This window comes from Phalacrocorax aristotelis, chromosome 1, assembly GCF_949628215.1.
Source record: "Phalacrocorax aristotelis chromosome 1, bGulAri2.1, whole genome shotgun sequence".
In the NCBI taxonomy this organism is placed as follows: Eukaryota; Metazoa; Chordata; class Aves; order Suliformes; family Phalacrocoracidae; genus Phalacrocorax; species Phalacrocorax aristotelis.
Window position 1 is genome coordinate 163,481,958 of NC_134276.1, and position 16,837 is coordinate 163,498,794.

Consider the following 16,837-nt stretch of genomic DNA (forward strand, 5'->3'; position numbering starts at 1 on the left):
GGTGTAGGCTGAGCTTTTCTCACTCCAAGGTCAAGTGGGAGGATGACACGCAGTGATGTAAAGCCCTCGGAGGTCCAATGTCCCTCAGTGGCCTTTCTACATCTCTTGTTCTTTGCCTCATTCCTTGGTTTGGCTCTAGCTCTGTGTGGAGGAGGGTCCAGGACCCCCTCAGCTGCCTGCTGGAGCTGGCTCTCTCTGCCCCTTCAACCATGGCACCTCCAAATGGCAGGAGACATGCCAGGAGGAGGAAGAAGGCCACAGGAGGACAAAAACACATCTCCCCCCCTGCAGCAAGCTGGAGAGGGAAGGTGGAGGGGGGGGTTTAATGTAAGCTGATATCACATGGCTGCCATGGCTTTTTTGATCTTGACAAAGGCAGACGGTTCTGCTCGTTGCCAGCATGAGACAAATTACAGGTGAAGCAGAAGAGATTACAGGATATTTCTGGTTGTTGAGTTCAGTGGGGGGAAGGGAAGATGAATCCAGGACAGACGTGTCCTAAAGATGGGAGGCAGGCAGATGCAATAAATAATGAGAGCCAGATCCTGGGTTAGGGGGCATAAAAAAGCCATTTGGACAATGCTGCTTTTGGGCTGCTGAGGGTGTAGAAAAAAGCTAAAAGCTGCAGCACCTATTTAAAAGGTGTTTCTCTTCTTTCATCCCCCTGCTACTCCCCGTTGCCTGCTCTCTGGCCCTGCAGAAGGGCTTCAGTGTCCAGTCAGGGACATGGTCGCTGTCCCCTCTCTCGCCGCAGGCTTCAGGTGACACCGGTACCTGTTGAGTGAGGTTCAGTGTGTCCAGATGAGCTACCACTGATCCCACAGTTATTTTCCTTGTACCCAGCAGGTTTCTTGGCCATCCCTTGACAGAATTCCCTCAGCAGGGCTGACCCCCACCTACCTGTGAGGACACAGAGATTCGCCCCACTCCCTCTTCTGCGTGCCCCACCTTCACTGCACCCTTTTGCCAGGCAGGGTGCCTCCCCCTTAGCCCCGTACTAATGAAGGACCCTTGGGGGCACAGCCCACCCGAGGGTGACTCGGAGGAGGTGGTAGTGGTAGTGCTGATGGTCCCTGCCTGAAAGTCCAGGCTTTGGCACAGCCAGTTTCCTCCTGGGATGCAAAGCCATTGCCCGACAGCTGGCACAGCAAGCTGTGCCTGGCAGATTCACTTTGCTTTCCTTCCTCTTTGAAATGCAGTCAGGGATTCTTCACGGCGGGATGCAAAGCCTGCAGAGGAAGCTCAGCTGTGGGGAACGAGGGGGGAGAACAAGAGTCATCGTCCTGTACCCTCGTTGGCTCCATGGGCAAGGGGTGTAAAACAGATCTAATATCTAAGGGTAGCATTTAAAATTTTTTTTTCATGGTAGAGGATGGCATAAGGAGGTGGAAACTCAGTCTGGCAGTGTGTCTGCAGCTCTTGTCTAGTTCTGTAGCTCGGCAAGGAGAGGAGGGAAGAGGGTGAGACACGGTTGATGTTGGAGGCTGGGGTGTATTTTACATATCACTATGTATCTATGTCAGGGTGTTTCACCTCTCTCCGCTCCATTTCCAGTTTAAAAAGCAGGAATAATGAGTTGATCTCCACTTCGAAGTGGTGCAGGAGAGCTGAAGGAGGGGTGCGTCAGGGACTAAAAACTTGTCTCAACATTGTTGGCAGGCAAGTTTCACTACTATAGCCTAATCACTACAGCAGCTGAACGGAACAGTTTCATCACCAAGGTCAATGCGGCAGGAATGTGTGCCCCGTTATCTCGGAGTGCTCGTCCTCCATGCATACGCCCGGGCCCAAGGCTGACTGGAAACATATGGGAGGAGGGGGGCTCGGACCCTCTAGAACTTTCAAGCACCCCCTGGTAACAGTACTGGGCATGTGCCCCACTGCCGAGTGGGAGGCAGGGGTATGCAGAACAGTTACTGACTATGCAAGAGAGCAACCATATAAAAGGAAAAACCAGTAAAGGCAGGGGGTGAGTGTTCTGGAACTTCCCCCCCCCACTGGACTCGATGATACATCAGACCATTCGGACTGCAGGGACTGCCTGGGCGGACAGACAAATTGCCGCATGATCTGTGGTGGTAGCTGTTGCAACAGTCCCTCTCTTTCTCCTCTCACTCTTTCTCCCTCTCATTCCGCTTTTCACTTTTTCCCTTCTCTTTCTGTGCTTTTCTCTCCTGTATCTGTTTCTGGCCAAACAAAGTGACTAAGCACTTGACTCCGTTTTGAGTCTTAATTCTGTTTCTGAGAATGTAAAAGGAACCTAGTCATGATAATACATTGGAGTTAATCAGAAGTTAAGCCCAGCTGCCCCCAAACTCCCAGAATTATCTGAGGTCGGTTGCAAAGCAAGGGGATTTAACCTCTGCCAAACTGTTCAACCCAACAGTGGATCATGACAGGGTGTCAGTGCACTGGCCCCCAGTGCAGGCAGAAGGGGTGACAGCAGGGCATGATACGGAAGGGCAGAGCTCCTGATTTTACACTGTGGACCATTGAACATAGCTCTGGTAGCACAGACCATTCCAAAAATGAGTAGCAGTTTAATGTATCCCCTGTGAAGATGCTCTGGTGCTGCCAATGCAGGCAATTAGCATCAGCAAGACTTGGCCTGGCCATCACCAGTGCTCCCTGAGAATGGTGCCGTCACTCCTGCAGCAGGACAGCACCGATCGCTACAAAAAATATTGTACAACACACATTGGCTTGGATATCCTTGGCCAATTTGTTGTGTGTTTTATGCAGCGGGTTGGTGACTGAATCTCAGCATATTTTCTCTCCGATTTCTCTCTTGCTTCTCCCTGAGCAGCCAGAGGAGTGATGGAGACAAGCTCTGGAGATGGTCTCAGGAGCAGCACTGACCCCAGCATGGTCCCAGTTGTCTCAGCACCCATTCCCAGACCTTCTGGCAGTGGTGGCTTCATCCTGCCCTGTTCAGCATGAGTTTTATGAGATGTCGCCTGACCATGTATTGCTGGCTCCAGGCTGACCTCTTGCAGTGTTGTCCAGGAAGCACACAGCATACAAACTCATGTGTATTTGATTGCATTTGTTCTCTCGCTAATAGACAAAAGTTATACCATTTGCAGCAAGTGCAAATTATTAGGGAAACTAATGACATTTCCACATATGTTGCTGGCAACTTCAGCTTCCTTTGGCAAAGGCTCTCTCCAGCTATTGTTAGACCCAAAGTAAGTCAGCTTTTTCCATTCTGCTCTTTAAAGTCACCATACACATTTCTTCAGCTTTTTTATCATCTCAGCAAAGCGTCTCAAATGGGTTTCTTTATTTTAAGCTGCAGTAGCATGCAGAAGGCAGGTTACTCTGCTTTCCCACTGGAGCATCCAACTGATGTCCTGCCATGCACCCAGGGTGCCTTCTGCATCCTGCAGCAACTCCCTCACCTCCAGCAGCTGAGCAGGGAGGCATTTCTGTGACTCTTGCTGGAGTTTTGTCCTCTGCTGTGGACCTTGGGGGAGGCTAGTTGATAAAGTCCATCTTCTCCCATGCCTCTACCTACCTTGGGAGAGTAGGGGGATTGGTATTGCCTTAAAGAGGGGCAGAGTCTTGTGTCTGATCATCTCAAAATACACTGAAAAAAGCCTAAATGACACTAAAGAACAGCGAGGAAACCTGTAAGGAAAAACTGGAATAACACTTAGTCAGGCTTGGGATTAAGCCAAGCTCAGTATGATGTTCATGCTGTGATTTATGGGCATGTTACAAGCAGGAAGTGTGTGCCTGAGGTTGCCCAACCATCTCATAGAATCATAGAGTCATTAAGGTTGGAAAAGACCTCTAGGATCATCAAGTCCAACCGTCAACGCAACACTACCATGTCTCCTAAACCATGCCCTGAAGTGCCATGTCTACACTTTTTTTTAACACCTCCAGAGATGGTGACTCTACCACCTCCTCTTTCTCCAGCCACGTCTTTTGTCTGAGAAGGGTTTAATGTTTTCTGCTTTGGCTAGGTGGCCCTCCCACATCAAACCTGACCCCACACTTGCAGGTGAATTTGTTGCTGCCCAGAGATACGGAGGGAGTAGGAGGCTTGATGATGGGCAGGTTTCCTGGGGTGAATGGCCTCGGGGAGCTCGTGCATGCATAGCTACTCAGGGGATTCCTCCAAGCCAGGTGGAAGGGTCTGGAAGCCCCCCAGGCATGAGGCAGGATGATATGCACACACAAGCCTGGAAGATGCTGAGTGGCACACTGCAGCCTTATTCATAGTGAAAGCTGAACTGCTGCTGAAGCATTTCCATGTGGCTCAAGCTGTATGCAGCACATTGATGCCTGGAGCCATCTCGACACCACAGCTCTTGTCAGAAACCAAAGGATGTGACAGCACCTGAGAGCCCCATCACAGGCAGCAAGCAGCTGCTGTGGCATTGGAGGCAGGAGGTCTGCAAGCATGTCCCAGCTCCAGCAGCACAAAGCCCGGTGCTCGTTTGCCGCTGCCTCCAAGGGCGCTTCAAACTCAGCTGGAGGGGTTTCTGCTTGAAGCAAGGGAGGCTGCCATGTCATGACTTGCATAAGCCCACTGGTGTGGTAGTGGCTGTGGAAAGAGGTGATCCCCGCTCTTTGCTGTGCCCTCACAGTGCTTGCATGGCAGGGAAGTGAACCAGGGGAAAAAATTACCCCATGAGACAAAACTTTGCTGTTCTGTGGTTTGGCTGCATGTACAGCACACTAGCATTAAGCCTGAGCTTAAACCCACAGAGAGGTTGCAGCCCGATGGACCTACACTGGCTCTGGTGTCCTCCTGGGGTGACTTACGACAGAGAGCTGGGACAGTTGGCTGGGGATGGCAGGGGATCTTACACTTTTTGACATTATGTCCTCGAGGACACCTGGTCTGGCACACCCTACCGTGGTGGCTGGTGGCTCCAGCACTGACCAGTCTCCTGCAGAAATGAATAGTTCCCTGCCTTGTGCCAGCCACCACTGATCTCCCGCTCATTTTCTTTGCATACCTGGAAAGTGGTTTGCCTTCTGCCCTCTCAGATGTACTGCATCTTTGTCTGCCCTTAAGGTTTGCTCTGGGAACACGATAAACAATATCCTTTCAAGGTTGTTGATTTATTTTAGATCTATTTGGCTTTTGGTTTGTCCAAAGCACATGTTTCTCTCCCAGTACGGACAAAACTGTGAGGCTTGTTTTCCTCCCTCTGCAGTGGAATTAGCGAAGCAGTTACTGCACTGATGGTCAAAGTGGGGATCGTGGCTGAACTTCAGTGAGGTTAAAATTAAGACGCAATTGCAGGCTCCTCTCTGAAGGCACATGGCAATCATCTGGAGTGCCTACCTTGCTGGAGCAAACAGAGAAGCAGCTAGCTAATCCTAATGGATCTGATCCTCCATGCAGATATCCTGCCAGGTATGGGGGGATCGCAAGCCTATATTCAATGCTTCAAAGCTATTATGAAGCTACCTCAAGCAGAAATGGGGCTTGGGAGGACAAAAGGAGGATGATGAGGAAATCACAGAGCATGCCAGCCAGCTCTGACAGCTCCCACCGCAGCCCTGTCTCTGCACTGATGGATGAAACCCCGGTGCAGACCAGGCGACAGACCCCTCGGGTGCATTATCGTTGGAGGCAGTGAGCACACGTGGGCTCTGTCACCATCCACAGGTTGGCTTGGGGAGGGGACGAACTCATTTGTGCCTGAAACACAATCTACTGGGAAGCCAAACCTTGCACCTCACAGCTCCTGCAGCATAGGCATGTAGCCAGCACAAATTTGGGGCTCAGACAGTTTGGTGGATGTTATTAGCCCTGCAAGCCTTTACGACCACCCACCACGGTGCGCCTGCAGGGCTGTAGGTGTCAGAGACTAAGCGGGCAGGGCTGGAGAGCGCAGGCAAGACAGCAGGCAGCTCTTGGGGCTGGAGCCAGTTGTCTGATTGATTTTGTTAAAATATTTTTGCGTTAAATGACTTCTGGGTCACAGTGAAAATTGCCCAGTGTACAAAAAAAAGCCAGCTGAAAAACCAAAACGGTTCGGTTGTTCCTATTTCTATGCTGTTGAAAAGCTGAAAATGTTTTAACAAAACATCTTCCATCAGCAGCAGCAATGACAGAGCCAGGTATGTATTCAGGAAGCAAAAATCTTACTTCAGACAGAAATGTTTTTCTGTTTTCTGCTGTAAGATACTTTTGGTCAAAATGCTGATTATTTTATTTTTGCATAAAAACCTTAAAGGGAGTACTAACCTCCCTCCCCCTTCCAGCCCCACACCTCTGTCTCCATCCTGCTGCTGACAAGCCACCAGCCCCCAGAGCCTGGGGTGGGCACATCAGTAAATCTGTGGAGCCTTAAAATCCCATAAATCTCCATCAGCCCGAGCTCACACACGTCTCCCCCAGCATTTCTCCTCCTCCCCAGCCCCATTCTCCTTTCTTAGCCCGGTGAAGAGCAGGTCCTTCGGCACTGCGGATGATGCAGGAGGAGGAAGAGCATCCTTTGGCTGCCTCTCCCGTGGCTCTTGCCTGGGTACCATGTGCGGGTGAGCTCCGGAGGCCCGTTGCCATAACGACTGCTGCTAAAATGCCCCCCCTGCGCAGGGATGCAATTGGTTGCAGATGGTCCCTCCTTTGTGGGGGAGGCTGGTGGTGGAGTGCCCTGGGGAGGCTGGAGGGGGGCTGATTCTGCCAGGGAGGCTATGGGGGAAGCCCCCAGGAGCCCCGGTGGGAAATGAGGCCGCACTGCTGGCTGCGTGTCATCCCTGCACGCTCCTGCCAGGCGCGGCTGCTCCTGCCATCCCTCCCTCCCGCCCCGCGCCTGTCGCCTCTCGCTGTCACCCTGCTCTCCCAGAGTGGGGTCCCTTCTCCCTGACACTGCCTGGCTGGGAAAGGAGCCTGACTCATCCTGGACAGGTCCCAACAGATGCTGGAGGGAGCAGCTTCATCCCATCACCCTGCGCCCGTGGAAGGAGGTAGGTGGCATGTTGCAGGGCAGGTGGCAGGTGGTTGTTGGGGATGCAGTGCATGGGAGCGGGTTTGTGTCTGGGTCCCCAGCCATCCGCAACTCCCTGCCCCAAGCTGCAAGCTTCCCTGGAGTGCCCAGTCCGGGGGGAATCTTCTGTGGTTGGGGTGAGCCTGTGACTGGTAACTCTGCAATCTAGTTTATGCTCCTGACTGTGCACACGGGAGGGTTTTGTGCCCAAAGTCACCTGTGTCCCGGCACTCTGCACAGGCTCCACTCCTGCCTCACTCATCCCCTGCCCGGTCACCACTGCATGTCCGTGTCTCCTGCAAACCCCCTCTCTCCACTTCTGGCCTCCCCAAGCAGTTTCTGCCGTGTCACTTGCAGTGTGTCCCCTGGGGTGCCCATTGCAAGTGCACCCATGGCACCTTGGGGGGCAGCAGGAGGCAGCACGAGAGATTCAAGGGTGACATTGAAGGAGAGTGGCTGGAGTGACATGTATAGCGTGGGTTTATAAAAGGTCAGTCAGCTTACCTCTATGAGATGCTGCCTTAGCTGAAAGACATGGGACACTTTCATGTCTTTGGGGGAAAATGAATGTCCCACTGCAAAACAGGGTGCTGAAATCAACCAGTCCAGCAAGGGTTAAGGCACATTTCGTATCTGCAGAGCTGCTCTGGAAAGCTGACATCTTTGAATGAAACTCCCTCTTTCTAGCATTTGCAGCCAAAATCTGCTCACCCACCTCATGAGAGCAAGTGCTTTGTCAGTCCAGCCCTGTGGATGCTGGGGGGTCAATTCTGACACCTCGCCTGGCACTCAGCCTGGCAATGGTGAGGACCCTTTACTGGGGGGGCAGGGATAGGCAAGCGGTGGGGGGACACAGCACGAGGTGAGGGCTGCATAGCAAGTAGACCAAAGAATAGGTTGCTGGTGAGGAGCTGGGAAATGTTGGCTCTGCTAGTCACACAGGAAGAATAAACTGGGAAGTCTGTAGGGCCGCTTTTTATTGTGGTGGTTTTTGGATGGCAGCTTCACTCCCAGGTTTGGAAAGCAGATGATCAGGGAAGGAAATGAGGTTGCTGGCTTTCCTCCCATTGCCCCGGGGAGTCCAAGACATAGTCACCTCCCCAAACTCCCTAACCCTGTTCATTGCTGCTGCCAGCTGGGGACTGGTATCAGCTGCTGGGGCACCTCTGGAGAAGGGGTTTGCAGCAGCCTTGGCCCCCCAGCCTGGCTGTGGCAGTGGCTGAGGAGTGCAGGGGGTACACAGGAGCTACTTTTGCAGACCATGTTGGAAAGCTGTGCTGAGGGACCTCAGGCCAAACCCAGACCTCAGACCCAACTCCTGTCAGGGAGGGGGTTTGTGCCTAATTCCTGATGCGATCCCTCAGGACAAGTTGAGCGAGGGAAACCCCACAGCAGGATCCCTGCTCCCCACAATATGTCTGCAGCGTTATTGCAGGCTGGGACAAGGGGTTTTCCCTCCCAAATTATGGGTTATGCCTCCTGAGGAAGGCAGAGGCAGCCATGAAGAGGCAGGAGCAGTGCCCAGACTACCCCTTTGCTCCTGGCCAAATGGTGGCTTATGCTGTGCTGCCTGGTCCTGTTGCTCATGATGAGGTGGAGCTGGGGCCTGGCAAAAGGGAGGTGCAAATCATTGAGAGGGAGACAGAAAAAGTCCTCCAGGATTCAGCAATGGTAGGAGCAGCACTGAGAGTAGCAAAACAAAAGACTGCTGAAAGCCAAAATGCATGGTAGGAGGAGGCAAAATCCAGCGGTCTCCCCTGTCATGCAAGGAGAACAGATAATTAGCAACATCCATGCCAATAAATGGGAGGAAATCAGGCATTTTCTCCAATGCTGGCAGTTTCTTGCTTATGTTAACAAGAGTTGCAGCTCATTTCAGATCTGACCCTGTGACAAAAAAAGGTGTTATTCAGAGGGAAGAGATGAACATCATGCTTCTTGCCACTAGTCTTGGGTGAGCAGGCAGGGACAGGCTCTCCTGTTGCCAGAGGCATCCAGCAGATAAATGCTGCTCGGCACATTGGAATCAACTGATGGATGTGGTATTAAAAAAAAAAACTCAAAAAAGCCCAGCCTCCAGTGTGGGAAAGGGCAGCAGCCTATGGGCCAGAAGCGGGGAGGAGGATGGAGATGCTCAGAGCTATCCCCAACCTACCCTAACTGCCCGTGCAAGGGAGGCCAGGGACACATGGTTATTAGCAGAGGGGCGACTCAGGGGACAGTTGCAGGTGGCAGCTTTCAGGTGTCTGGAAAAGCAGGAGCTCGACATGGGTGCAGCTCTGCTCTAACCCTGTCCTTGCTAAAGTCAAGGGGCATTTCATCACCCCCACCAAGGGGTGAGCATTTTGGAAAGCCTCCAACCAGGACCGCTTTTTGTGCCTGAACCCAGGACCGTTGTGCTTTCCCAAGCCTGAGGGTCCCTGGTTTAATCCACCAAAGCCTGTGACAAACAGCATTCTCACCATGCAAAAACCAGCAGCCCTGGCACCCAGGGGAGGCTGTAGTTGTGCACAAATTGGGCACTGCTGTAGGTTGCAATGTGGGTTGCTCCCTCCCTCCCAAAGGATGGTGATAAGGGATGGGCAGAAACATGGGGCCATTGCCAGCTTTTGAATGGGTGTATGCCCTCAGCATGGCATCAGCAGGGTCGTAATGGTGGGGAGGGAGTGGGCAAGGACACCAGCAGGTTATGGAGCTGGGACCCCATCTGTCTGCCCCTCCAGAAAGCTTCAGCCTTGACAGCTGGCAGGGAGATATTTGCTCCTTCCTGCTTGTTCATTTTCAGCCCTGGGTTGACTGCGATCATGCGGCGTGTTGTTTGTGTTCCCCAGGGCGGTGCTGCTCTGGACTCGGCATCTCGTGCCTGGGTGGTGAGGGGCTCCCGGCAAGGCAGACCAGCCGCTCCCGGTAAGTGGCTCCCACTGCCCAGCAACTGATGCAGGGTGGGGATCTGGTGCACAGCAGCTGGCAAACTGGAGACCTGGCTCAAAATGATCCTGCAGCAGAACTCATAAATGTCATAGGCAGCAATACCTACCAAGGAAGTCATCGCTGGGGAGAAGCCTAGGGAGGCTTGGGAGCATGTAGGAAACTGGTGCAAGCCCAGGCCAGGTAAGGCAGAGACCAGTGCTCAACCAAGAGACACAATGTCCCCAAACCTGGCAAAGCAGGATGCTAAATAGGGTGCAGCAAGGGAGGGCTCAGCGCCGAGTTAGACCAGCTCAGACTGGGAATTCAAAGAGGTCACAGAGTGTCAGGGGAAGGGGCAGCAGATTTTCCCCAAAGTGGGAGAAGAGAAGCAGCTGTATTTACCCCAAAGTGGGAGCTCGGCTTAGCCAGGGCCCTGCTGCCTATCTTTTATCACTGGCAGCAGGGTTGGGGGCATGCAGGCTCACCCCACTCTGTGGGGAGGGAGCAGGAGTGCTGCTCAGTGAGGGGGTCCCAATGATGAGCCACAGGGATTGCCCTGTCCCGAAGGCTGAGGTGACTTGGGGTGCAACCAAGCACGAAACAGGGTGCAGCGGGACTGTGAGGAGGGGCATGGAGGGGCTGAGCACTGCTGATGAGACCAATGTCTCATAATGAAGCCTGGTGGAAGTGGCTTTTGGGTGCTCCCACTGCATGAGGCTTCTCCCCTTTTCTCTGACAGCCATGCCCCACTTCTTGGATTGGTTTGTGCCAGTGTATCTGATGATCTCCATTCTCATCCTGGTGGGCTTTGGAGCTTGCATTTACTACTTTGAGCCAGGACTCCAGGAGGCTCATAAGTGGCGAACACAGAGGCCGATCATGGAACGAGACCTTCGGAAGACACTGATGATTCGGGACAACCTGGCCTTCGGGGTGCCTGAGGTCTGACACACTGCCCATCGAGTCCAGAAGAGCCTCTCCTGGCTGGGCAGCAGTCCAGAAGCCTTGGTAGGGATGACAGTCCTGCCCTGCACAAGCAGGGCTGATCATCACTTGGCTCTTTGCTGATCTGGGTCTTGTACTTACCACTCACCTTTCTGCCCCTTTGCTTCTTAGGCAAGGTTTGTGTGGCACCGTAGACTTGGGGCTTCCCATGCGCTCAGTGCCCTTTACCCAGCCAAGGACTTCTGCTCCTCCCCATGGCCGAGACTGATTAATCACTCAAATGAAGGGTCCCTTGTTAATCACTTGAGTTTGAGCTTCCTGGCATCTTGATGTGACCTTCAGTAAGAAAGGTCTCTGCAGGGATACCAGGCTTGCAAAGGGATGCAGAGCCTTTTACTCCTAGTCTCTGGGTTAAATCTAACTCAGACTGTTTAAATCCAGGAGGTATTCTGGGGGAAATAAATCGGATTTCAGCCCAGATCATTGCTTCAGCTGTGCTCTTCCCAGCACCCACCCTTGGTGCTGGGATGGTAAGCTTGCTGAAGCTCTGTGCAGAGGGGCTAAGGGCTCAGCAAGCCCCAAAGACTGAATGCCTTTATTCCCGCTAAAGGCACACTACTTTTCTGTGTCAGTTTGGGAGATGGAGAACACTCATCTACCCATCCATCTATTCCAGATGCACTACATTCAAATTAAAGATCTTTAGTAAAGAGGTTTGTCCAAGTTCTGTGTCAAGCTGAGAATATTCTGCAGCTCTCCATGAAGGGGTGCTGCTAGACTTATCACATAAGCCTCTTGCGATCTGCCTGACCTTCTGCTCCTCTGCCGCAGAGTGAGATGGGATAGACTGGGAGGTAGCTTGCACTTGTTCAGTCCCCTGCACTCCAGAGTCCTATGGCATGGCTGGGCTCTCTCTTAAATGTCATCCCAATGAAAGCTGTGAAGCATCCCTCAACCTCCTTTCCCTGCATGTCTCTCAGAAGGGACACTTAGCCTGCTGGTGAAATGGGCCTGTTGCACCACCTCTGCTTTCTGGACCCAAGCCGTATTATGTGGCTCTGGCACAAAATCCCATGTTTATAGGCTATCTGCATTTTCTGCACTGTCCTGGGGCTGATCGGCTGCTTAAGCGCTGTATGAAGGCATGATGCTGGGGCTAAGACAGACATTCGCATCTTCTCCCTTCCTGCCAGCCCAGTGCAATGTCCAGTGTGTAGAGGGAGGTTTGGGGGAGCTCTGAACCCATGGTTGTGTCAAGAACCTCTCCTCACCTCTTCTCCCACCCCAATACCCACCCGTTGGATGCAGTAGGTGCAGCAGTGCTACCTGTGAGTCCCCTGGATGCAGCGGGGTCCTGTGTGCCCCACTCCTGCACATCCCAGGGGATGTCAACTGGCTGCCACCACCCCACAGTGTGCTCCTGGGGTGCCGGCTCTGTGCCGTAGTCCCCAGTGGCTCCTTTGGGCAGCAGGAGTTCCTTGGCCTGGATGCCCAAATCTGCCACAGATCCCATATGGGCTTGTGTCACTCAGCCTCTCCTGTGAACCTGTCAGGGGAGGTTTTCTCCTCCGTTCCCAAAGAGAGGAGAGCGCAGTGGGTTGTTTTGAGTGAGTCATGCTCCATTGGTAATTCTCTGGGGATTAAAGTTAATTTTTAGCTCTAAGGGTTTTAGCTGAGGAAGGAATGGGTCAGAACATCCTGTAAATATCCTGCGTCTTTTTGGGACATTTCATCCATCCAGATTGCAATTGGACCACCATTACCTTCCACAAACAAAACCAGGCACACTGGCAGGAGCTTTCTGGCTCTGTTTCAGTGTTGTGGTTTAAGCTGGCAGGTAGCTAAATACTACACAGCTGCTTGCTCACCCCGCCTCCCCACTGGGATGGGGGAGAGAATCGGAAGGGAAAAGTAAGAAAATTCATGGGTTCGGATAAGAACAGTTTAATAATTAAAATAAAATATAATAATAATAATTAAAAAAACATTGTAATGAAAAGGAAAACAGGAGAGAGAAGCAAAACCCAGGGAAAAAAAAATTATGCGACTGTTCATCCACTGACCAATGCCCCGCCAGTCCCTGAGCTGCGATCACTGCCCCCCAAGCCAACTCCCCACAGTTACTATACTGAGCATGACATCATATGGTTTGGGATATCTCTTTGGCCAGTTTCAATCAGCTGTCTTGGCTGTGCCGCCTCCCCTCCCAGCTTCTTGTGCACCTGGCAGAGCATGAGAGGCTGAAAAAGTCCTTGATTAGTGTAAGCACTATGTAGCAACAAGTGTGTTATCAACATTATTCTCATACTAAATGCAAAACACAGCACTATACCAGCTACTAGAAAGAAAATTAACTCTATCCCAGCTGAAACCAGGACATTCAGCCAGAGGACAATTTGAGTCCTTCCATTCAGCCAAAAACCAGAGGTTGTGATCCGAGTACCCTGACTGGAGAGTCTCGCTTGGCAGGGAAATGTAGTGAGCAGGATTACTCCTGTGTCCAAAGTTACTCTTGCTCTGGCAAGAAAAGGCTCAAACCACAACCTGAAACAGGTAAATCCCATGTATTTTTGTGACTTGGTGATTTGAGGCTGCAAAAGGGAAATGCCACAGGGCTGAGCTGCATGTTCTGATATGCCACCTTCACCTGCATGGCTCACATCCCCCACCCTCCAGCACAACACAGCCATATCTCCAAGCACCAGCTTGGAAACCTGCTTCCTTGCCTCAACTCCCTCACAGTTGGGACTGCACTGCAAATGGACCCCAACTGAGCCACGGGGTAGCGATAAAAAACTCTGTACTGGAGGTGAGGGACTTGGAGCTGTCAGGGACAGGTTAAACTGTCCCTGTTGGAAAGGGACCCTGATCCTCACGGCTTGCACCAGTGCAGGCTGCTCTGCCATTGCACCTCCTCCAAATCCACTTTCACCTTCTGAGTCAAAAGAGAAGAGGGAAAACCACCAGCCTGGTAAAAAACGAAAGGCTGAGTCTGTCACCCTGGCTCTTGGCCAGCTGGCATCCGTGGTGCAATGGGGCTCCCCACAGGGGATCCCCTCTCCCCTCCTCCGTGTCCTTCTCTGCACATTGTCCTGCCTGTTTTCACCTCTGCTCTGCCCACGACTCGCTGCAGAAACTGAGCAAAAACAAGATGACAAACAGGTCAGGGTTGGACTAGAGAGAAACTTGTTATTCATCTCCTCTGGCTTATTTTTTGTGCTGTTTAGTCCTGACACAATCCGTATTAAGCCAGGTTATTTTCCACAAGTACAAAGCACTTTATTGCCAACAGTGTCAAAGCCCTCCCCAGTGGAATAAAAGTGTGTGACCAACCACGTGGCTGACACTTTACTTTCTTGTTGTTCCCCCTGGGAACTGCCTCCCTCCAGCTCAGGGAGGGCAGCAAAGACCAGGACCAGTCTGCAGCGAAGTTTCCTTTACAGCAGGGTAGGTCTTCATCCACCTGGTTTCTGTGCCCGCTATGCTGCGGGGCTATCTGGGAATAATTAAGCCAAAGGCAAACGCTGCCTGAAAACTGAGACTGTTTTTCCCCTGCGGGACCTGTGCAGCCAGAGAGACCTCAGGGGAGAGGGAAGTAGTCACAGATACTGAATTAAACTGCATAAAGCATCAGAGAAGATACTTAGTGCTAGAAATACTGCACAGCGTCAGGCTAGCCTTTTCCACCTTCTCTGTCTCTTTGTCTTTAAAGAAGCAGAGAAGTTACACCACCCTGAGCCCTGCCTTCTCCTAGCACTCCCCATGGCTTGCTGTGGGTCATGGCATGGTGGTTGCCCCTCCACCCCTCAGCCCTGGCCATGTGAAGGCAGGCGAGCACCACCCCTGCCATGCTGCAGGTGCTATGGGTGCCTGGCTCTCCTCCTCTTTGCTCCTGTTTGCCCATCAAACCATGCATATCCTCATCTCTCCCCACCAAAACACCTTTTTTTCCTTTCCTCTTTGGTTATGATGTTGCCCATCAAAGTCTGTGTTATAGTGAGGAAGATGTAGAACAGCAGGCTGACTCCCTGTAACGGACGCCCTCTTGACACTGAAAATGCCCCAAAGCCGGCAAAATTAAGTAACAATCAAAATAACAAGGAAGCAAAAGAAAATCAGAATAAGGGAAAGAAGCATCAACCTCGATGAACACCTGACAAGCAAACACTGAACTTCTTCAGTGGGGTAAAAATTGCTGAACTGGAATCCGCCTTTGAGGGGAGAAAAAGAAGAGAGGAAGGGAAAACATTTCAAAAATTCAGAGATTTTAATTATTTTTTAAAATTGCACTCATTGTCGTCAGGAGCAGGTGGCACAGGCCTGACCTGGTAGGTCCACACCGCTCCTTCACCTCCCACCATGGGAGTGGGGCAGTGGGCCGCAGCGTGGGGCTGCCCGTGGCTGTGGGGCTGCCCATGGCAAGGGGCTGCCGGCAGCGGGGGCCGGGAAGGCGCTGGGGCAGAGGGCAGGAGCGGCCGCGGCACCATGCGTGGGAGCATGCTGGGCAGGCTACAAGCGCCCCATTGTCCTGGCCGGAGGTGGGCTGGTCGGCCCGGCAGGGCTGCCAGCAGGGGCTTGGGCCCATGGACGACAGCGGCTCCGGGAAGCGCTGCACCCCAGGACGCCGTGGCCCCAGCAGCAAGGAAGGCCTTGGCCCCCCGGAGTGGCGTGGCACCGCCTGACCCCACCCTCGCACCTCTGCTTCCAGCCCACCGCTGCCCACCATGGAGGAGGACGTCGCCCCTCACCACAGCTGCCTGCCCACCCCCAGCGGCCTCACCAGCCCCAGCCGCATCCCAGGCCCCCTGCCGCGGCGGGATGGCCCCCTCGGTGCTCCTGCCAGCCCCACGAAGCGGAGCTGCCTCTCGGTCACCCTGCACCGGGCCGGCGGGGGCGGTGGGGCCCCACCCTGGCAGCAGCTGCGGGTCCCGGCCCCCACCACCCCTGGCTCCCCTCGCCCCTGGCCCATGGTGGCCGAGGGGCCTCAGCGACGTGGTAGCCCTGGCAGGGCCGAGGCCACTGCGGTGGTGAAGATGGGGGTGCCCCGCTCCCCACCACGGTCCGGTGGGTCTCTGCTGCTGGGATGGGCTGGGCAGGGGGGAGGGAGGCACCGAGGGGTCTCTCGGTGGTGCCATGGAGCTCGCGTGGGGCTGGGCCCTTTGGGAGCCGTGGGGGGATGTGGGGGAGAATGGGGGACATGAGGGAGGTCAGGGGCTTCCCCCTGCTTTGTTCACACTGGGAGTGGGTGGGCAAAGGTGGGTGGGAGGTGAACCCATGTGTCGGTGAGTCCAGCACCCGGCAGGGAAACAGGTGGAAGTGGGTGCCACATCAGGAACTGTTGTGGGTGCTGGGATGCCTGTCTGTCAGTCTGTCCCAACACAGCTGGCTTCTCGGACTGCTCAGTCTAGCCTAGGTAACCTTTCAGTGCCAACAGTGACTGTAACCCACAGTGGGTGCAGGTTCCTTTTTGCCCCAGGACACTGCAAAAAGAGGTGCCCAAAACCCTTGCCATGTCTGCTATGTGCCCTGCAGCCTGACCCCCATCCGGGGGGCTGCCGCATGGTGGAGGGACACATGGGGATGGCCCTGAAAAGATGTCAGAGGGTCAGAGCAGTTCCAGATGTTCATGCCCCAGCACAGCGTGGTGGGGCCATGGTGTGCAACGGGGCGGGGGCTCACAACCGTAGGAGAAGGAAATGCAGAGGGAAGAAGGGGCATCCCCTCCAAAGGCACCGGCAGTCAGGGGCATCTGTACAGCTTTCCAGGCATGGGCACATCCACCAGACACATGCAGGCAGGCACCAACAGGCACAGACGCCTGCTGGGGCAAGTAGGGATGTGACTTGCGTACCCCAAGGTGGCCCACGCATGACACCTCACCCTGCTCCCCACATGCAGGCACAAACATGCACACGCATGCACACATGTGTGTACACATGCACACACACACAGAGAGAACGGCGCTCGCTCTGCCTCTGCACTGTGGGCTGACAGCCAGGAATTGCGGTGCCGGAGGAGAAAAGGTT

At 53.5% G+C, this 16,837-nt stretch overlaps 1 protein-coding gene across 1 annotated transcript; it reads left to right on the plus strand.

Annotated features, from left to right (window-relative positions):
* Positions 1 to 6,643: 6,643 nt before the first annotated feature.
* Positions 6,644 to 14,146, plus strand: SMIM45 (small integral membrane protein 45). Its single transcript, XM_075090998.1, has 3 exons — positions 6,644 to 6,936; positions 9,788 to 9,863; positions 10,606 to 14,146. Exon 3 carries the CDS (start codon positions 10,608 to 10,610, stop codon positions 10,812 to 10,814), a length of 207 nt encoding a protein of 68 aa, XP_074947099.1. The 5' UTR covers positions 6,644 to 6,936; positions 9,788 to 9,863; positions 10,606 to 10,607; the 3' UTR covers positions 10,815 to 14,146.
* Positions 14,147 to 16,837: the final 2,691 nt, after the last annotated feature.